This window comes from Staurois parvus, unplaced genomic scaffold (assembly GCF_062004578.1).
Source record: "Staurois parvus isolate SC_StPar_1 unplaced genomic scaffold, SC_StPar_1.0 ptg002814l, whole genome shotgun sequence".
Lineage (NCBI taxonomy): Eukaryota > Metazoa > Chordata > Amphibia > Anura > Ranidae > Staurois > Staurois parvus.
The window spans coordinates 22,103-45,472 of NW_028320610.1; the positions used below are offsets into that span (position 1 = coordinate 22,103).

The 23,370-nt window shown below is 47.5% G+C and overlaps 1 protein-coding gene across 1 annotated transcript in view; it reads left to right on the plus strand.

The window, feature by feature from the left end:
- LOC149429089 (V-set domain containing T-cell activation inhibitor 1-like) overlaps positions 1-19,593 on the plus strand; it is a 35,643-nt gene extending 16,050 nt beyond the window's left edge. The window contains exon 4 of the mRNA XM_089666744.1: positions 18,719-19,593. Coding sequence (XP_089522870.1) covers positions 18,719-18,765 — 47 coding nt within the window. The 3' untranslated portion in view covers positions 18,766-19,593. The remainder of the gene's footprint in view (positions 1-18,718) is intronic.
- The last annotated feature ends 3,777 nt before the right edge of the window (positions 19,594-23,370 follow it).

Consider the following 23,370-nt stretch of genomic DNA (forward strand, 5'->3'; position numbering starts at 1 on the left):
ACATGTCCACCAGTCACATTATTTCCCTCAGAATATGACGTATTGAGGAGAACATGTCCACCAATCATATTATGTCCCTCAGCATATGACGTATTGAGGAGAACATGTCCACCAATCATATTATGTCCCTCAGCATATGACGTATTGAGGAGAACATGTCCACCAATCATATTATGTCCCTCAGCATATGACATATTGAGGAGAACATGTCCACCAATCATATTATGTCCCTCAGCATATGACATATTGAGGAGAACATGTCCACCAATCATATTATGTCCCGCAGTATATGACGTATTGAGGAGAACATTTCCACCAGTCACATTATTTCCCTCAGAATATGACGTATTGAGGAGAACATGTCCACCAATCATATTATGTCCCTCATAATATGATGTATTGAGAACATGTCCACCAATCATATTATGTCCCTCAGAATATGACGTATTGAGGAGAACATGTCCACCAATCATATTATGTCCCGCAGTATATGACGTATTGAGGAGAACATGTCCACCAATCATATTATGTCCCTCAGAATATGACGTATTGAGGAGAACATGTCCACCAATCATATTATGTCCCGCAGTATATGACGTATTGAGGAGAACATTTCCACCAGTCACATTATTTCCCTCAGAATATGACGTATTGAGGAGAACATGTCCACCAATCATATTATGTCCCTCATAATATGATGTATTGAGAACATGTCCACCAATCATATTATGTCCCTCAGAATATGACGTATTGAGGAGAACATGTCCACCAGTCATATTATGTCCCTCAGTATATGATGTATTACCTTCCATCATCTGGAAGGTAATGTTTTCCTGTCAATGGAACATGCAGGCAGCAGGAGGGTCCACTTGATTAAAGGGATTAAAAAGGTTTACATTTTATTTTTTAATAGTTGCCTCCATCTGTTCCTTTTCAATACCATCTCCGCGAGTCGTCTTCTGAATCACCAGTCCCCCACAACCATTCAAGAGGCAATGCAATGGCTCAGGGAAAATGATGCCACACAGTGTTGTAACTGCTATCACTAGGGGCCAGGAGCCACGCTGGAGCAGAGATTCTGTCATATCTTCAGGGACAGGCTCAGAGTTGGTCAACCACACACTCTTTTTCCAGGCAAAGTTTGACCAGCTTAGCCATCCTGCAGCAGGAGGATATGGGCCATAAAAGGAGTACCTTGCTTGTAATGCAGGAGGACAGGCTCGTGTGCGCTTGGGTTCACTTCCACAGGTCAGCGGCAATATGCATGCACTGTATTACTGGTTGACAACCCTCTTGGATCCATGTTACAAGGGTTATGGCTCAGAGCGCATTCTGCCCTTGCAGAGGGAACAAAAAATGAAACACCTGGAGGACATGCTGTGAAGGAACCTCTTAACCTTCTTTCCAAAGGCCAACAGTATACTGTCCTTCAGACAATAATGCTTGGAGCCTCCTGTCATTGAAATAAGGAGCAGTGGTTGGGGTAGCTGCCTACGTGAGGCATTTTTCTCTATCCAGCTCCCAGGGCTGTCAAGTGCCAACAGTTATCTGCAATAGCAGCATCATATGGCAGAGGATTACATGGGGTCAGTGGTGGACTTTGACACCCCTTCAGTGGATGACCCCCTTTGATTACTCAGTTAGGAAGATGGGTCACTGGCCTGAGCTTGCCAGTATGCAATGTCCTGCAGCCAGCATCCTCACTGAACATACATTTCGCGCTTCGGAGTCTTCGTCACAGACAAAATAGTCCGTCCATCCCAACACACATTTAATTGGATGACATTTGTTAAAATTAACCCGTCCTGGATCAGTGACCACTGGCTAACCACTGCATTGGTCATTATCCTGGATCAGTGACCACTGGCTAACCACTGCATTGGTCATTAATGTCTGCATTTCAATACAGCACATTGAGAATGGACAACACTTTATGTATCCACATCATTCTTCTCAGTTTGGGAAATGTTTTGGCTTGCATGCAAGCTTTATTAGGCTGCTTGTATCCAGTGGTGTATTTAGGTTTCGTGCTGCCCTAGGCAACACAAAAATAGTCTACCCCCCCACGGAGAGGCCTTGACACTGACAAACACCCTCCTCCCCCATGATAAGAGCCTGACATTGACCAACAACACCCCACCTGAGAGAACCTTCCACTACTACCATCTCCCATGCACTGGCAACCCCCCCCCGACCCCGGTGAGAAAGAAGATACTCACCTTCACAGCTCCGGACATCCCCAGGAACAAGGGTCAGGTTCTGCATACACCCTCAAGCAGCCCTCAGCCTCTCTCAGATCCCACCTGTTGCTCATGCTGTGTGTGTCCTTTGTTCCATCCCTTCTTACGGGGGGGCGACACTGCCCCGCTGGAAAATGCTGCTACCCCCCTGAAAAAATGCCACCTTAGGCAAATGCCTTGTTTGCCTTGTGGTAAATACGCCCCTGCTTGTATCAATATTTTGCCCTACATTGGCACAATCCAGAATTTTTTGGGGTACACTTGCTTTAAAGTAGTGTGGCCTAACAGTGACTTTTCAGAGAAACTACCCTTTCTCCTTCTCTAACTCTGAGCTTTGTGGCCCAAAAAAATATACTTTACATTTTGACAGCTAGTTGGTACACCATTTTGCCCCTTTTGGCGAATAAGGAATACCATATTTATTTATTCAGTCATTTATTTCTGTAATTATTTATTTTGAATGGAGTTTGCCTGATCTCTCCTTCTTCCATTGCCTCCTGTATGACATAATTTGATTTTGTTCAGCCTATCTGTACAATTTATTATGTATCTGAAAAAAAATAGAACAGTTGAATATTTGGAGCTGAAATATGACTTCTCTCTGCTTCCAAAATGTAATCCTGATTTAAAGGATGATATTCTGTGCATTAAATCTTTACCATTTAACCTGTCTCTAAAAATAAAAGGATTGTATTGTTATGGCTGCATTAGGAATAATCTCTCCTATTACAAAAAGAAGAGACTCAGTGCAACACATCAGTACAATTACTGTATGTTTATAGCTTCTTCCAAAAACAATTCTCATTGCCCTTTTCTGGCTATATTATGACTTTTCTGTGCTTCTATAATTTCCTTGGATGAAAAACATGCATAAAATCAATATTTGAAAAACAACATTTTAATTTCATATATCTGCTCAATCAGTGCCCTACTATCAGCCTCCTAAATTGCCTCCCATTAAAAAGGATGAGAATCTGCATATGCTCCACTTCAAAAACAGTCTCACATCATAATGAATCTTATTAAACATGTGCGATTTGTTCTGATTCTTTTTTTGGATGAAAATTTCATTTTATTTGTAAAAAAGTTGAAAACCATTTCTCATTTTTCTTCCACTTCACAATTATGTGCCACTTTGTGTTGATCTATCACATAAAATCCCAATAAAGTGCATTTTCTTGTTTGGTTGTGACATGACAACATGTGGAACATTTCAAGGGGGAGGAAGATTTTTCAAGGCACTGTATATTCCATACATATATTCTCAAAGTGTCTTTCTAGGATATATATTTATTATGTTCTGACTGAAAGAAGCGGACTCTGTGCTTCCAAATGCGCCTTCTATTGAAAAGGATGAAATTCTCTTCTCCAAATTTGTGCAATTTTTATAACCCATATCTGAAACTATGCAGATTCAAGTTATATATCTCTGGGCTCATCTCTGAATTAAAATGATTCTTCCATTAATAAGGATGAGATTCTCTATAGAAAATCTGTACAATAAATATCTTGAAACGCTTTGGGTGGAGGTTAGAGTGCTGACGTCACGCCGCTGCATGGAGTCTGTGTAGCGGATACTTTTGTAAGTGCCGGGGACTTTGTTTCTAACCTATGTTTTGCGCTGCATGCAGTGAGTTTTAAATAAATACAAAACTATGGAAGTCATATCTGGCTCCGTTTGGTGAGCATCTATCCCATACAGTCACAATCTACATTCATACACCCTGGACCTTGAAGATCTGGTCAGTGGATCCATTTAAAAAGGGACCACTTTCATGAGAGAGCTGTTGTTTTTTTATAGGTTTTCATATTTATTTTCTCTCAGATCTGGACCAGGGCATCACTGAGCTCCTGGACAGTCTGAGGTGCAACCTGGTGGCATCAGATGGACCCAAACATGATATCCCAGAGGTGCGCTATTAGATTCAGGTCAGGCGAGCGTGGGGGCCATTCAATGGTACCAATTCCTTCATCCTCCAGGAACTGCCTGCATACTCCTGACATTGTCATGCACCAGGAGGAACCCAGGACCCACTGCACCAGCGTAGGGTCTGACAATGGGTCCAAGGATTTCATCCCCATACCTAATGGCAGTGAGGGTGCCATTGTCTAGCTTGTGGAGGTCTGTGTGTCCCTCCATGGAGATGCCTCCCCAGACCATCACTGACCCACCACCACAACGGTCATGCTGAACCATGTTACAGGCAGCAGAATGCTCTCCACGCCTTCTCCAGACCCTTTCACGTCTGTCACATGTGCTCAGGGGGAACCTGCTCTCATCTGTGAAAAGCACTGGGTGCCAATGGTGGACCTGCCAATTCTGGGGTTCAATGGCAAATGCCAATCCAGCTCTATGGTGCCAGGCACAGGGCCCACTAGAGGACGTCGGGCCCTCAGGCCACCCTGAAGTCTGTTTCTGATTGTTTGGTCAGAGACATTCACGCCTGCTGGAGGTCATTTTATAGGGCTCTGGCAGTGCTGTTCCTCCTTGCACAAAGGAGCAGATACCGGTCCTGCTGATGGGTTAAGGACCTTCTATGGCCCTGTCCAGCTCTCCTAGAGGAACTGCCTGTCTCCTGGAATCTCCTCCATGCTCTTGAGACTGTGCTGGGAGACACAGCAAACCTTATGGCAATGGAACATATTGATGTGCCATCCTGGAGGAGTTGGACTGCCTGAGCACCCTCTGTAGGGTCCAGGCATCACCTCATGCTACCAGTAGTGACACTGACCCTAGCCAAATGCAAAACAGTGAAAAACAGTCAAAAAAGATGAGTAGGGAAATAAATGTCAGTGGCCTCCACCTGTAAAACCCTTTCTGTTTTGGGGGTCGTCTCATTGTTGCCCATCTAGTGCACCTGTTGTTCATTTCATAAATACCAAAGCAGCTGAAACTGATTACCAACCCCCTCTGCTACTTACTTGGTCAGATCCATATCTCAGGAGTTTCATTGACTTGATGCTAGACTCAGAAAAAAAAAAAAAAATAATAATAATAATAATAAATATATATATATGACAGTGCAAGGCTCTCACACTGTGGAAATGGGTTTGAGAAGGACACAGGACTCTCAAACAGTCAGTCTGAGAGGCTCCAGCAAATGTTTTGCGAGCCGGGAAAGCTATGTTTTAAGCTTTCCGTGGATTTGGTAAGTGTGGATCGGGGCTGTAAGCTTGAAGGCTCTAAAGAGTATTGGGTGGGACGGAGTCTTCAGTCTTGCGTCCGGGTTTTTCAGAAGATCGCCAGGGTGTGTGTGTGTCCAGGTGCTGTACACACTCGTTATAAGGCAGATCTGAGCATATCTCAAAAGATGGTGGAGGTGGAATAGCAGTTGGTGGTGGAGGTGGAATAGGAGTTGGTGATGGAGGTGGAATAGCAGTTGGTGGTGGAGGTGGAATAGGAGTTGGTGATGGAGGTGGAATAGCAGTTGGTGGTGGAGGTGGAATAGGAGTTGGTGATGGAGGTGGAATAGCAGTTGGTGGTGGAGGTGGAATAGCAGTTGGTGGTGGAGGTGGAATAGGAGTTGGTGATGGAGGTGGAATAGGAGTTGGTGGTGGAGGTGGAATAGGAGTTGGTGGTGGAGGTGGAATAGGAGTTGCTATTGCTACAAGCCTGAAGACAGAGCCCTGTCAGGAGAGCTGGATGCACCTGGTGGAGACTACAACCCTAGTGAGGGCGATTCTGGGAAAGTCTGACCAGCTACGAGAGTCTGGGAGACCAAGAGAGGGTCTGGGAAGCTGAAGAGGCCAGTGAGTCCAAGGGGCTGGAGGGAATTCGTGAATCTCTGGAGGAAGCAAGCTGAGGTACAGGGAAAACTGTCAAGAGGCCATGTGGGGCCTGAATAGCAAGGAGCTGTCACCTAGGCTGAGAGCCTGAATAGCCAGTGGTCTGGAGACCAAGTCAAGCAAAGGTACTGCTAACCAGAGAGCCAGGAGGCTCGGCATTTTCAGTGTTATTTTGAGTGAAGTTGAAACCCCCTGCATGGGAAACCTTGTGTTTGAAAGGACTTTTCAGTTACTGTTTAATAAAAGTGGGCTACCAGGCCCTTAAGTTTAGTTCCTGTCTGGCGTGAACTCACTAAAAAACACATCTACCGTTGAGCTAAGCATCCCCCATATAAAAAAATAAAAAATAAAAGTTAAACTAGCATCAAGGGTAGAGCTTTTACAGCACACAGCCACTCTCTTCCTTCTTCTTAAGGGCCGTTTTTAGCCCACACAATATGTTTCCCACGCAGGGGTATCCACCATCAATCCAAATGAAACAAATATTCAGCCTTCTGGCTTTCTCAGATATACAGCCCCTGGCCTCTTAACCGTTCACACAAAACGCTGTTAGGGACCCTTCACAGGATTCATGTTTCTCCAGCCCACAGACTTGGGCCCTCTGTCTGCTGTCAGACTATTTTGTGCCACCATGCACACTTGTGGATGCACCCACATGGACTCCTCGGGAGGGTGAAGCTCAGAACCCTGGTCCTGACTCTAGAAGAGAGCCACACACACACACCGGACCAATCAGTCTACTGGCCATTCCCAAAACCTGGTCCCAGGATTGGAGATTTCATCCCTCCCAAATCACTTTGAAATCTCCAGGCTCCGGGTCCCAAATGAACTTTACAAACAAATGAGGAAAGCGAAAAAGCCACTTACCTCGGCATCAAACATGTACCCTGGAGCCCCTCAACCTGCTTGTTGAGAATCCCGGGTGAAATATCCTTTTTATATCGTGACAGATCGCCACACTGTCACATATCTCCCCCTTTGTTTCGTTCTGGAGGGAGAAACATACCTTTCCTACTCTTTTTCCTGTTGCACTTCCATAAACACTTTCTCTCCTGAAATCTCAACTGGGTCCCATTGGTCTTTATCAACCTTTCTGCCTCTTTGCTTCAGGTTCCAAGGTTTCCTCATACCTCTCTCAGTATTCCTGTCCCAAGGCTGTAAGGGACCTATTTCTACTGTATTTGTACCAGGACCACCCCTGTTATTTCTGGTACCTTTGAATATCAAACCTGGATGACTCGTCACCACAATATTCAGTTTACCATGAACAGATATAGTCCAGTCAATATTACAGCTCTCAATATCTTTTCCAGCATTTGTTAGGACAGTGTCTGTAGATGGCACACACACCATAGGGCAGCCATCACCCACGGGAACCTCACAAGATGCCACCTCACCTGGTGTCATGCACTCTGCAGGCGGCTGTCCCACCATTATAACTTTTCCTACACCACTTGGATCTGTATCCCGATCCTGAACAGGTCAGCTTTCTTCTGATCCATTTTGCCAGTTTTCACATACTTTTTGCCCCTGTATTTCAGGGGTCTTATCAGACCTGCTACATAAACTTCTTTTTGGCTCAGTGACCCTGATTTCTTTATGTACATCTGTCTGAGCCCTGGTCAGGATCTCTGCTGTTCTCTGGTCCATGCTCGGCCCTTCCATCACATGTGGTTTGTCCACTGGTGCAGTAGACACGCCCTTCACTGACAACTGACCCGCACCATCCCTCCAGCCCATGACCCCTCCCCTGACTTCTCCATCAAGACCAATAATGCAACCATCAGTCCCTCCCCTCATGCCGGGGTACTCGGTGTAATCCTAGACTCCCATCTGTCCTTTCAGCCCCAAATCCAATCTCTGTCCAAATCTTGTAGACTTCACCTCCGCAACATGTCCATTAAGATACAGTAGTTTTTAACCTCTGAAACCACTAAGCAACTTATTCCCTCCCTGGTTATCTCTCGCCTTGACTATTGTAACTCCCTCCTCATTGGCCAATCTCATCGCAGGCTATCCCCTCTTCAGTCTATCAGGAATGCTGCTGCCAGACTCATCCACCTTACTAACCGTTCTGTATCTGCCACCCCTCTCTGCCAATATCTCCACTGGCCTCCATTCAGTGTCCTCCACCCCTCTCTGCCAATCCCTCCACTGACCTCCACTCAGTGTCCTCCACCCCTCTCTGCCAATCCCTCCACTGGCCTCCATTCAGTGTCCTCCACCCCTCTCTGCCAATCCCTTCACTGGCTTCCATTTAGTGTCCTCCACCCCTCTCTGCCAATCCCTCCACTGGCCTCCATTCAGTGTCCTCCACCCCTCTCTGCCAATCCCTTCACTGGCTTCCGATTGCCCAATGGATAAAATTCAAAACATTAACGTATAAAGCCATTTATAACTCCGCCCCAAATTACATCACCAATCTTGTCTCCAAATATCACCCAAACCGTACTCTCCGCTCCTCCCACAACCTCCTGCTCTCTAGCTCCCTTGTCTCCTCCTCCCATGCTTGTCTCCAGGACTTCTCCAGAGATTCCCGCATCCTCTAGAACTCTCTACCCCAATTTATCAGACTATCGCCTACTCTGCTTACTTTTAGGAGATCTCTGAAAACCGATCTCTTCAGGGAAGCCTATCCTGCCCTCAGCTAATAATGGAATCTTCTATTCCTCCTACCAGTCCATCCCCCGCAGTTACTACCTTTTGTACCACTAGCCCCTCCCTCTTAGAGTGTAAGCTCCAAGGATCAGGGCCTCCTATCCCTCTTGTATTGAACTGTATTGTTGCTGTATTGTCTCCCGTTATATTGTAAAGTGCTGAGCAAACTGTTGGCGCCATAAATCCTGTATAATAATAATAATAATCCTGGGCCATAGCAGCAAAAATGCTTTCCACCTGGCTGTTAGGAAGTGAAACATTTTTTGACATTTTTCATTTCTCCAATACCTCTCATATATCATATTTACAGGAAGTAGTCCAGCAGCGTTCCCAGAGGCAATGTTTAACACCATCAAATGCAGAAATAAACCACTTCTTTCTGGTTCCCCTTTGATCTATACAGCCAGCCATTTGGTGCTCCACCTCGTGGTACCCCGCAGTACCAGACCATCTGACTGTGGAGGAGACAACCCAGTATACATTGGTTGTACATTCCAAAGTTCAAGCATCTCCTTTAATGCTTTTGTTACAACCCAACCACTTGACTCCAGACCCAAGACCTTCCTGAAGATAGCCAGCCACTTGACTCCAGACCCAAGACCTTCCTGAAGATAGCCAGCCACTTGACTCCAGACCCAAGACCATCCTGAAGATATTTATGACACTGGGAATGCCGAGAGACTCACCTGATGAGACTTGAGAAGTTTCAACTTTTAAAAAGGGACCTCCTCCCAGCTGGAGGTAACCACAGCCTGGTGCTCCACCAGGAAGCTGCCAGGTGCTGGGCTCACTCAACATCTCAGCATCCATAAGCTGCCCCCGATCATTCCCAGTGACAACCTCATTTTGACCCTCCATGCCAACATCACTTTTGTGGGTCCCAGACAGTCTCTGCTGTATGCTCGCCCTTATCTATAGGCTGTTCTATGGACCCTCCTGCCGGTACAGCAGACACAATGTCCACCTTAATTTTTTGCATAAAAGCCTCATCTATCAACGAGATTATCCTTTTACCCCAATCCATTGTATATGTGCTCCATTCACCAGTGCTCCTCAGCACCGATCCATCCGCCCAAGGAGGCACATAACAATAGATGGGCTTAGTTGCAGATCCATTGCACAAATCACTCTGGATCCTGTCAGACTTGGGTAACACCTGTTCTCCCACTGCAGGTTGCAATACCTCACATCCACCACTTTGCTCTGGTGGCGCTTCCTGAATTACACACACATTTGTATTTTGCACAGGCTGTATTAACCCGTTGTTTACCTGAACACTTTCAGTATTAGTATGATGGCCCCAACACACTCCTATGACAAGGTGAAGTTCCACTCTGCTTCACCAGAGTGACATCGCAGTTGTCCGGGGCAATCTCCGGCTCCAATACATGGAGTCCCCTGGAGATTTCTAGGGACACCTGTGCTGTCTTACCACCAGTTGCTATGGGAAATGACCCATCTTTATTTACAGCTTTTGCACTGCAAGAGTTCAAGGTTTTCCCAACAGCAGTACATTTCTCATCACCACCATTCTCAGCATTTGTAGCTCTCGCGGGCTGTCCTAGCCCACTACCAACCTGTGACTGGCACAAATTAGTGACATCACTTTCTTTTTGAGAACCATGCACAGGTTTTACTATAACCCCTACCTCCCCACGGTACAAGGCACTGCACAGGGAAAAGTCACTCTCAGGAGCACATTCAGTGGCCCAACTAACTGGGGTCACTCCTACATCAGAATGGACCATAACCAGTCCTTCTCAACATGACATCAGCAGTCCCAGCCATGGTTTTATCACACACAGTCTTACCCACCATAGTAGTAGGTGTCGCTATCTTCATCTTAGCCACCACAGTAGTAGGTGTCGCTATCTTCATCTTAGCCACCACAGTAGTAGGTGTCGCCATCTTCATCTTAGCCACCACAGTAGTAGGTGTCACCATCTGCCTCTTACCCACCACAGTAGTAGGTGTCGCCATCTTCGTCTTAGCCACCACAGTAGTAGGTGTCGCCATCTTCGTCTTAGCCACCACAGTAGTAGGTGTCGCCATCTAGATCTTACCCACCACAGTAGTAGGCGTCGCCATCTTCATCTTACCCACCACAGTAGTAGGTGTCACCATCTTCCTCTTACCCACCACAGTAGTAGGTGTCGCCATCTTCCTCTTACCCACCACAGTAGTAGGTGTCACCATCTTCGTCGTCTCATAACCCAGTACTCAGCTGCACTTTCCTTGGCAACTTTTCCCTTGTGGCCCAAGGTGAAGTGACAGAAGCCCTCATAATCTCCATGGACTCTCTGGCACCCCCTGCAGGCACAAAAGGTACTACCTCCCTGTTGCCAGAGGTGGCTGCCAACATTTTAAAACCAGAATCTGGGCTTGTAGTTGAAGACATTTGCCCAGTAGTGTCCCTCAGGTATTCCAGAGTCAGGGACAGGTAAAGATCCCATGCCCCCACTGACCACATTCCAGGCAGGGTACATTTCCACACTTCTCTTTCTTGGGACCCTGAGCCACATCTCCGCTGCAGCTCCTCCTTTCAGGCAATACTTTTCCTCCGGTCGCCATGGGAGATTGCACTCTCCAAGCAGAACTTTGCTGGCTCTTTCCAACACGCTGTATTGGCTCCTCTTGATGCCACTTGCCATGATCCTTGTAAGACATAGCCCCCAGTACACAGACAGCCCGACTGGCCTCCTCTGTGTTGCTTTGGGCAACCACTCTTGGTCCTGGCCTCTGGTCAGCCCCTCTCCTTGCACATAGTGTGGGCTTCTCTCTGCTGGACCTCCTCTCAAGCCATGACATGTTCACATTTTCCACAACAGCTACTGGTTTAACTGCATCAGCGCTGCCAGGGGCGACAACACCCCTCTCCCAGGTATGGACATCCTGCAGCTCTCTCCTTGGACTGAAGGTTGGCTTGCTTTCCTCTGTAGGTTGGCTCAATGCTGCCAGGGGCCGCTTGCATCAGTCCACAGCAGATTCACCCACATTTAAACTTCTCGGCTTGGCTGGGGCATGTAACCCTCTAACCACAGGGCTCTATCTCTCGCTTCAGCAAAGATTGCCTCCTTTCTTCGCTTTGACCGCCCCATCCTTGCAGTCACGCACACAGTGGTTTATTACACAATTCAGCAACACCATGGAACTCTGTACAGTCTGTCTCTGTAAGGCAAGTTCCTTTTCTCTGGCAGGTTCTCCTCCCCGGCACACACAGTGCAGACTCATCACCAAACACAGTTCATATAACAAATGAATGCACTTCATTGCCGGGATCTCCAGTTCTGCTCGCATCCGCTATCATATGTGAGGACCGGCATCAAGGGTAGAGTCTTCTACAGCACACAGCCACTCGCTTCCTTCTTCTTAAGGGCCGGTTTAGCCCAATTTTATTTAAAGGAAAGTTCCACATAATACGTTTCCCACGCAGGGGTATCCACCATCAATCCAAATGAAACAAAACATTCAGCCTCCTGGCTTTCTCAGGTATACAGCCCCTTTGCTGCTCTGGCTCCCACTTCTCCTAGGTTAGTGCTTCTCAAATAGTGGGGCGCGCCCCCCAGGGGGGGCGCGAGGCTCCGTCAAGGGGGGCACGTTTGACCTCGGGGAACATACCGTATTTTCCGGAATATAAGACGACTTTTTGACCCTTGAAAATCTTCTCAAAAGTCGGGGGTCGTCCTATACGCCGGTATACGTTAGGGTGGAACTTTTTAGGGGGGCGGCGCGGTGCCGCCGCTGCCCCCCCCCTTCCGACAGAAGGGACACTAAGTACAGGGGTGGGCAGAGGGCTGCCGTCTCTTACCTGGCTCCCACGATGATCCATCCAGGAAGCGCTGCTCCTTCCGTCACTCTGGCCACTCCCTCACTCCTGCCGCTCGGCTCCGCCTCCTCACCGGTGATTGGCCGCCAGAACTGTAGCTCAGGAAAGGTACACAGGCGGCCAATCACGGGCGAGGAGGCGGAGCCGAGCGGACCCGCGAAAATCGAGTGAGGGAAAAGCCGGTAAGTGTGCAGTGCAGAGGTGCTGCTGCAACCACATATGCTGGCTGCAGCAGCACCATACTGCAACAGGGGTCAGCAAGTGTCATTGGTGTCAGTGGGAGGAATAGTGCCGCATCATTGGTGTCACTGATACTAATGATGGGGCACTATTCCTCCCACTGACACCAATGATGGGGCACTATTCCTCCCACTGACACCAATGATGGGGCACTATTCCTCCCACTGACACCAATGATGGGGCACTATTCCTCCCACTGACACCAATGATGGGGCATTATTCCTCCCACTGACACCAACGATGGGGCACTATTCCTCCCACTGACACCAATGATGGGGCATTATTCCTCCCACTGACACCAACGATGGGGCACTATTCCTCCCACTGATACCAATGATGGGGCACTATTCCTCCCACTGACACCAATGATGGGGCACTATTCCTCCCATTGATACCAATGATGGAGCACTATTCCTCCCACTGACAGAAACGATGGGGCACTATTCCTCCCACTGACACCAATGATGGGGCACTATTCCTCCCACTGACACCAATGATGGGGCACTATTCCTCCCACTGATACCAATGATGGGGCACTATTCCTCCCACTGATACCAATGATGGGGCACTATTCCTCCCACTGACACCAATGATGGGACACTATTCCTCCCACTGACACCAATGATGGGGCACTATTCCTCCCACTGACACCAATGATGGGGCACTATTCCTCTCACTGACACCAACGATGGGGCACTATTCCTCCCACTGACACCAATGATGGGGCACTATTCCTCCCACTGACACCAATGATGGGGCGCTATTCCTCCCAAATTATACTATTTACAGTCACGCGGGGGGGGCGCAAAATGTTTTCTTCTTCCTAGGGGGGGCATGACAGAAAATAATTGAGAAGCACTGTCCTAGGTGGAGCCCTCCTGGACAATGACCTCCTTGTCTGCCGGGGTGGAGCCCAGAACCATGGTTAGGTCTCTACAAAAAGGCCTGCACACACCTGTGCAATCAGTGTGCTGGGGGTTCTGAAAACACGGACCCCGGACTGGAGATTTCATCCCTACCAAATCACTTCGAAATCTCCAGGCCCCAGGTCCCAAAACAGGCTTTACGAACCAAAGACGAAACTGACAAACCAGTTTCCTCTGCATAAACCACTTCCTGTCCGGACACTTTCCCCCCCTTCCTGTCCAGGGCAATTTTCAGCTTTCACACTTTGAATGACAATTGCGCGGTCATGCAATACTGTACCCATATGAATTTTTTACCATTTTTTTGAGACAGATAAAGCTTTATTTTGGTGGTATTTATTCACCGCTGGGATTTTTATTTTTTTTACTATGTAAATGAAAAAGCCCAAAAATTTTGAAAAAAAGTGGTTTTTTTAAATAAAATTTTGCAAATAAATAATATTTCATCATAAATCTTGGCCAAAATTTATTCCGCTATTTTTTTAGTAAAAAAAAAAAAATCCAAATTAGTTTATAACCAAAAATTATAATTTTTAAACATTTTTTTTTTACATTTTTATTTTTATAATATTATTTATTTATTTATTTATTTATTTATTTTTACATACTGTCACCCTAGCAGTACAGTGTCACCATGGTGACACTGTACTACTTGTGGGGGGTGATGAAGAATTTTTTTTTTTTTTTTACACTGATTGCTTTTACACCCATATAGGATGTAAAAGCAATCATTTCTCTTTCTCTCTGTCTGCATTCTTGCACTCATTGAGAACTACTGAGTGAGCTGTGATTGGTCACAGCTTGTCACATTGTACAAGGCTGTTGTGAATAGCCCTGTACCATGTGACCTCTGTGATCATTCACAGATTTCACACGTAGTAAGCAATGATGTCACAAGTGACATCTTGCTTACTACTTTGCATGTGATCACTGATTCGCCAATCAGTGATCACATGATCGGGACCTCGTACAGAGGCCCCGCCCGACGATTGGTGTTTCACTGTGCCCGGAGGGCACAGCGGGCACCGGATCGCGGTGCTGCGCGCTCCCAGGGAGCGCGCACAGCTAGAAAAGGCGGGTGCCGTTTATGAACGTCAACCCGCCCCTGGAGTGCCACCGCCCTGCCGTTTATCAACAGCAGGCGGACGGCAAGAGGTTAAGCAAACTGCTTGGAACCCCTCAACCTGTATAGCTGAGAATCCTGGGTTATAACCTTGCTTAGACCGTGGCAGGATACCGCACTGCCAATATACCGCACTGCCAATATACCGCACTGCCAATATATATATAATTTGTTTTTTTGTTTCACATATTAATGGAATACATTTTTTGGGATGTTACACTTTGTTTAGCGCCGCACCCATATATCTTTACATACACTGAGAGGAATTGGGAATTGTCCCCTAACTGCATTTTTATAGAGTTTTTCTCAGAAATAGCAGCCTGTCCATACTAGTTTATTGTCTGTGGTGTGAATCTCTAACCTTTTCTCCCACCTTCAGTCTCTGATACGAGGCATTAATGGTTTTTACTTCCAGATACAATGTACTCGCTCTCTCCCTCAGGAATTGCTACCTAATAAAGGCTTTCAAGATGTGGCACATTGGTTCCTGTTTGGTAATTCATGATTTCTTTTTTCATTTTACACCAAAAATCACTAATTTTTACTTATTTCCAGATGCAATATGCCTGTTCAGTCACTAAGAAATTGAAACTGGACCGTACAGGTTTCATATCTGAATTGTAAATCTGTAATCGGTACAAATTTTGGTTTACTTTTATCTTGCTTTTGGCTCTGGAAAATGTTAGAATAAAGTCATACAGTTGTGCTCAAACGTTTGCCGCCCCTGGCAGAAATGGTGATATTTTGTTATTTATATTGAAAATCTGACGGATCATGCTGAAAAAACTGTCTTTTATGTAAGGATAGTTATGATATGAAGTCATTTATGGTCACATCGTTGTCTGGCTTCTTCTTTTTTAAATCCTAAGGATAACCAAATTCACCCAAATGGCCCGGATCAGAAGTCTCCGCCCCCAGATCAGACACTCAAGGTGACACACACAGCTTACAATGGTCATTAAAGGGTAATTTCCCTCATCTGTGGCTTTTAAAATTGCAATTAGTGTCTGTGTCTCGCGGGAGAGAGACCCCTGCTCTAAAATACCAGATCAGATCAGTTTTCTAGTGGGAAGGCAGGAGGTATTCTCAGAGTGATACATCGTAGAACAGTGGTCTCCAAACTGTGGCACATGGGCCAGATGTGGTCCTTTGCTTGCCTTTATCTGACCCTTGGGATACTATTCCTCCCACTGACACCAACAATGGGGCATAATTCCTGTTGCTGATACCAACAACATGGCACTATTCCTACCACTGACACCAATGATGGGCACTATTCCTACCACTGACACCAACGATGGGGCACTATTCCTCCCACTGATACCAATGATGGGCACTATTCCTACCACTGACACCAACGATGGGGCACTATTCCTACCACTGACACCAATGATGGGGCACTATTCCTACCACTGAAACCAATGATGGGGCACTATTCCTACCACTGAAACCAATGATGGGGCACTATTCCTCCCACTGACACCATGGATGGGGCACTATTCCTCCCACTGACACCAATGATGGGGCACTATTCCTCCCACTGACACCAATGATGGGACACTATTCCTCCCACTGATACCAATGATGAGGCACTATTCCTCCCACTGATACCAATGATGGGGCACAATTCCTCCCACCGACACCAATGATGGGGCACTATTCCTCCCACTGACACCAATGATGGGGCACTATTCCTCCCACTGACACCAATGATGGGGCACTATTCCTCCCACTGATACCAATGATGGGGCACAATTCCTCCCACTGACACCAATGATGGGGCACTATTCCTCCCACTGACACCGTGGATGGGGCACTATTCCTCCCACTGACACCAATGATGGGGCACTATTCCTCCCACTGACACCGTGGATGGGGCACTATTCCTCCCACTGACACCAATGATGGGGCACTATTCCTCCCACTGACACCAATGATGGGACACTATTCCTCCCACTGATACCAATGATGAGGCACTATTCCTCCCACTGATACCAATGATGGGGCACAATTCCTCCCACCGACACCAATGATGGGGCACTATTCCTCCCACTGATACCAATGATGGGGCACTATTCCTCCCACTGACACCAATGATGGGGCACTATTCCTCCCACTGACACCAATGATGGGGCACTATTCCTCCCACTGACACCAATGATGGGGCTCTATTCCTCCCACTGATACCAATGATGGGGCACTATTCCTCCCACTGACACCAATGATGGGGCACTATTCCTCCCACTGATACCAATGATGGGGCACTATTCCTCCCACTGATACCAATGATGGGGCACTATTCCTCCCACTGACACCAATGATGGGGCACTATTCCTCCCACTGACACCAATGATGGGGCACTATTCCTCCCACTGACACCAATGATGGGGCACTATTCCTCCCACTGACACCAATGATGGGGCACTATTCCTCCCACTGACTCCCGCATCAGCGTTTTTGATGCGTTTTGGGTTTTGCATTTTAAATCTGCCTAGCAACAAAAAAAAAAAAAAAAAATGAAAACAAATAACCGCATCAAAAATGCAAAACGCAATGCAGAAACGGCTCAAACGCAGCCTGCGTAGGTGTGAACCAACCTTAGACGTGATTTGCCCTTGGAGTATCTCATCAAAAATGATGCCTAAAATCCAACTTTTTTTGACTTCCGGGAAAATTACATTTAGGTGGGGGGGGGGGGTTACACACAATCTGTGTACAGAAAGCCTCCAGGCGGCCATATTGCATTTTACAGAAAATGGCAGCGGCTGCAGGTTGAAAAGGAAAATGTCATTTTTAATAACATTCAAGTACATTATGACTTGTGTAGCAATTGCATGCGGTATATTATTTTTATTTACTCTTTGTTACCCACAAAATGTTTTTTTTTTACTTGGAGGTGGTATTATACTTCCTGAGTAGGCTGGTGTTTCAGCCATTTCCATTGGTTTTTCCACATTCTGCCTGTGGGAGGCTTCAGCCATTTCCATTGGTTTTTCAACATTCTGTCATGGGGGGGTTCAGCCATTTCCATTGGTTTCTCCACATTCTGCCGTGGGGGGGGGGGGGGTTCAGCCATTTCCATTGGTTTTTCCACATTCAGCCTGTGGGGGGGTTCCGCATTTTCCATTGGGTTTTCTATTCTGCCTGTGGGGGGGGGGGGGGGTCACCCATTTCCACTGATTCCTCCACATTCTGCCTGTAGGGACTTCAGCCATTTTCATTGTTTTTTACACATTCTGCCTGTGGGGGGAGTTCCGCATTTTCCATTGGGTTTTCCATTGTGCCTGTGGGAGGCTTCAGCCATTTCCATTGGTTTTTCCACATTCTGCCGGGGAGGGGGTTCAGCCAATGCCACTGATTCCTCCACATTCTGCCTGTGGGAGGCTTCAGCCATTTCCATTGGTTTTTCCACATTCTGCCGGGGAGGGGGTTCAGCCAATTCCACTGATTCCTCCACATTCTGCCTGTGGGGGGAGTTCCGCATTTTCCATTGGGTTTTCCATTGTGCCTGTGGGAGGCTTCAGCCATTTCCATTGGTTTTTCCACATTCTGCCGGGGAGGGGGTTCAGCCAATGCCACTGATTCCTCCACATTCTGCCTGTGGGAGGCTTCAGCCATTTCCATTGGTTTTTCCACATTCTGCCGGGGAGGGGGTTCAGCCAATTCCACTGATTCCTCCACATTCTGCCTGTGGGAGGCTTCAGACATTTCCATTGGATTTTCCACATTCTGCCTGTGGGGGGTCAGAGAGTGAGGTCACCGGGGCTCTAGGATGGAGCAACTGGTGAACATCACCAGGACCTACAGAATGGATTTTAGGGCTGGACGGGGCGGGTTTTACAAAATGAACTTCTGTTTGTGTTTCTGCTCAGTTTTGGAGACCGTTTTTAACGAAGGTGACACATTTACTATCTTGCAGATGGTCAAAAGTCGGTGACTGTTACTGAAACGAAACTTCCAGAGTGAGCACCGGAGAGGGCCGTCCACATAACAAAAGATCATCTTCCATCCTCCTGCTGAGCTCTCCTCCTCTGTGTGCAAAGATCTCTGATGTGTACCACGGCAGCCAGCCGTGTCCTGGCCATCCTTCAGTCACGTATGCCTCTCCGCATAGTGAGGCGATCCTCTACCGGAATCCCAACCACTGGAATCCCAGGCGTCCTTTTTGTAATACCAGGATCCAGCGCTCCTGAGAGTCCCTGCTAGCACTAGCACTGGAACCGTTGGCCGGGAGCTGGCGCTAAACCTAGGAGCTGACATCATTTCCTGGCAGTACGTAGGTGCAGGCCGAGCTGTTGTAGGTCTGTCCAGCCTCCCCTCTGCAGCAATAGATCACAGATATGGTGACCTATTGCAGGCTGACAGCCAACAAGAAATCACTGTTAGGAGAGATCTGTTGCTGCAGACCGGAATGCAAATCGGAAAAAAAAAATATATGTATATTTTTCTCATTCCCTCCCAAAAATGAATCCCCAGGTCCTGGCAACGACGTCGAATGGTCAGGACGACCTTTGCATCCAAGTATCAAATGCTCACAAAAGTAATTCTCATTTTTAGCGCTCGCAAACCTGTGAAAGAAAAGTCACCGTTGTGCTAAATTGCGTCCTCGTCAGCCCAGCTCAACCGCATCTGAATGTTAGGCTAACCATTTACGCAAATTTTTTTTTTTCTTTTCCGCAATGCAGCGCCAAAATGGAAGCGAAATGGAACGCACACGTTTACTTTGAGCTTCGCCGCTCTGCTAAGAGTAGCGCGATATCCTTTTAACCGGCAGACTCGAACCCAGAAATTCGCGGGGGGGGGGGGGGGGGCGTTACGTTCAAAGAGCACCCGCGAATTGTGAAAAACCACAAATTTTGGATGTGGTAAAAAAACACTCGAGATAGCTGCACGCGGTGAGCGGTTATGATGCGGGAATGCTGGGCTGATCTGCCGGGGAGGAAAAAAATCTGCAAACGGCTGAGGCCACGAACTCTGAACTGCGACTATACGGGGTCGACTGTATTCTGCGGTAAATATAAGGGGGGGGGGCGCACAAGTGACATAAATGCGCTGTAAATAAATGACAAGGAATTTTTTTTTTTTCTATTTTTTTCACCGTTTATTTTTAAAAGAAATCGGAGAAAGAAAAAATGTATCCATCCAAAGCTGCTACCGAATGAATGTTGGATGGAGCCCGAGCGACACAATGTATGAAACGTTGGCGTAGGCTACGAGCGCTACAAAGTATCACGTATGGAACCGAAACCTCGTCCACATGAGAGAACGTTCCAAGACTCTGTAGGGTGAAAAACTGCTCCGGGACTCGAGGGACCTGAGCGAGAAAAAGGCTTCGGGCCTCAGCTGGTGAACGTCTGGTGGGATTTCCTCTGGATGAAAGTTGGTCTCCTCTGAATCTGCATGCTGGAAGGTGGAAGAATGTGGCAGGGGGCGGAGCAGCGAGGAATTTGTGGCACGGGGCGGAGCAGTGAGCAATTTGTGGCAGGGGGCGGAGCAGCGAGGAATTTGTGGCACGGGGCGGAGCAGCGAGAAATTTGTGGCAGGGGGCGGAGCAGCGAGGAATATGAGGCACGTTGTGGAAATGACAGACATGGAAAGTGATATCAATAATAGAAATGAACTTTTTTTTTTTATAAAGAGACCTTTTATGTGTTGGACTGGATGGTGTTTTTGTTCCCATTTTTTGTGTTTTTATACACTTTTTGTTCACAGGGATCGATGCTCTTATTTTATCTCTCTGTTCAGTTTCTATCCGGGGTACTGAAGTAACATTCATGGTGGTCCGGTCACAAAAGTTTTCTTCCAGTAGGGGTCAGAATCTCATGATTGTGCTACTACTCAGATCCTCCCCTTACAACGGCCCCCCTTCACATCACGGCTCCCTCCCCTTACAACGGCCCCCCTTCACATCACGGCTCCCTCCCCTTACAATGACCCCCTTCACATCACAGCTCCCTTCCCCTTAGAATGGCCCCCCTTCACATCACGGCTCCCTTCCCCTTAGAATGGCCCCCCTTCACATCACGGCTTCCTCCCCTTACATCACGGTTCCCTCCCCTTACAACGGCCCCCCTTCACATCACGGCTTCCTCCCCTTACATCACGGTTCCCTCCCCTTACAAATAATATTATATAATATACCTAATATTGTCCCTGGTGGGACATTCTACGGGATTCTCCCACGATGGCGGCTTGGTCTAATATTGTCTCTGGTAGGACATTCTACGGGGTGCACCCAAGATGGCGGCCTGGTCTAATATTGTCCCTGGTGGGACATTCTACAGGGTGCTCCCACAATGGCGGCCTGGTCTAATATTGTCCCTCGTAGGACATTCTACGGGGTGTTCCCACGATGGTGGCCTGGTCTAATATTGTCTCTGGTAGGACATTCTTTGAGGTGCTCCCACAATGGCGGCCTGGTCTAATATTGTCCCTTGTAGGACATTCTACGGGGTGCTCCCACGATGGCTGCCTGGTCTAATATTGTCCCTGGTGGGACATTCTACGGGGTGCTCCCACGATGGCGGCCTGGTCTAATATTGTCTCTGGTGGGACATTCTTTGAGGTGCTCCCACAATGGCGGCCTGGTCTAATATTGTCCCTCGTAGGACATTCTACGGGGTGCTCCCACGATGGCGGCTTGGTCTAATATTGTCTCTGGTAGGACATTCTACGGGGTGCTCCCACGATGGCTGTGTCACAAGTTAGCCTGCAGCCTCTTGTGGCTTCCTACCTCCATGCTGCTCCTAATTCCTTCACATGTGTGTTGTCTGCTCACCTGTGGGCGTCGTCTGCTATTCCCTGGGTTTTATGTCCTTCCCTTCCATCACTTCCTGTCCCGCCTCCTTGTCTGCCTGTCTCTTTAAGATGTGCTCAGCCTGGGCCACATTGCCTGAGCAGCTTTGTGTTGTTGGAGCTCCTGTGTGGTTCCCCCGTGAATTCTGTGTTGTCTGTCTGTCTGTACCGACCCCGGCTTTGTTCCTGCTAGTTTTTCCGCCTGTCCTGGCCTCGGCTTGCCCATTGGATTCCTTGTGTCTTCTCCCTTGCACCCTGCTCCCGCTAGTGGTCTCTTCCACCTCAGCTGGGTGTACCTGGGGGCCGCGACCTGGTCCCAGCCTTCTGCAAGTCCATCCCCACCATCAGGGGCCCTGGTGAACAAGCAGACTGGGGCTTAGATTCTGCTCCCTGGGGAACCCCAAGCTGTGGTTTTATAGATCTCACTACCATAGACGTGACAGGCTGCCTTGTCTAATATTGTCCCTGGTAGGATATCCTATGGGGTGCTCCCACGATAGCTGCCTTGTCTAATATTGTCCCTGGTAGGATATCCTATGGGGTGCTCCCACGATAGCTGCCTGGTCCAATATTGTCCCTGGTAGGACAGCCTATGGGGTGCTCCCACGATGGCTGCCCGGTCTAATATTGTCCCTGGTAGGATATCCTACGGGGTGCTCCCATGATGGCGGCCTGGTCTAATATTGTCCCTGGTAGGATACTCTACGGGGTGCTCCCACGATGGCTGCCCGGTCTAATATTGTCCCTGGTAGGATATTCTACGGGGTGCTCCCACGATAGCTGCCTGGTCTAATATTGTCCCTGGTGGGAGATTCTACGGGGTGCTCCCACGATAGCTGCCTGGTCTAATATTGTCCCTGGTAGGATACTCTACGGAGTGCTCCCACAATGGTGGCCTGGTCTAATATTGTCCCTGGTAGGATACTCTACGGGGTGCTCCCACGATGGAGGCCTGGTCTAATATTGTCCCTGGTAGGATATTCTACGGGGTGCTCCCACGATGGAGGCCTGGTCTAATATTGTCCCTGGTAGGATACTCTACGGGGGGTGCTCCCACGATGGTGGCCTGAAACTAGTGACCGTGATGAGCCGATCCCTGCAATATGAGGGAGGAGTCTATTGTGTCACTTGTCTGATCATCACACAGGGGCAGCGGAGTCCTTACAAGGTCATCATATACAGCAACAAAGTCTAAAATAAAAGATACATAAACTGATATATTCAATACATATTGTTTACAGGGACTTATATATACACATCAGTCCCCGCCCCCGAGGAGCTCACAATCTAAAGTCCCTTACATTCATACACATACTAGGGACAATGTAGACAGGAGCCAATTAACCTCCCAGCATGTCTTTGGAGTGTGAGGAAACCGGAAGTACCCGGAGGAAACCCACACAGGCACAGGGAGGACATGCAAACTCCGTACCGTGTAGTGCCATGATTGGAATTTGAACCGATGACCTCGGTGCTGCCCGCTAAATTTTACACTTTCAAATTTTTATTTTTTTGTTTGTTTTTTCACTTTCAATTTAGTCAGGATTTTGACACACGTCTCCGATAATGACCACACAAGAGGTGGGGATTCCTCGTGACGTTATCTTACAAAGTAAAAAAAAATAAAAAATTACAAAATAAAAAAGCATAAAAATGCCGGACCTGATCTATTATGGGGGCTTTAATAATTTTAGTAGGCATGTTACTATTGCGCTGTCAATTGAATCGCCTCTTTTTTTTTTATGGAAAAACTTTATAAAAATAATCCATAAAATT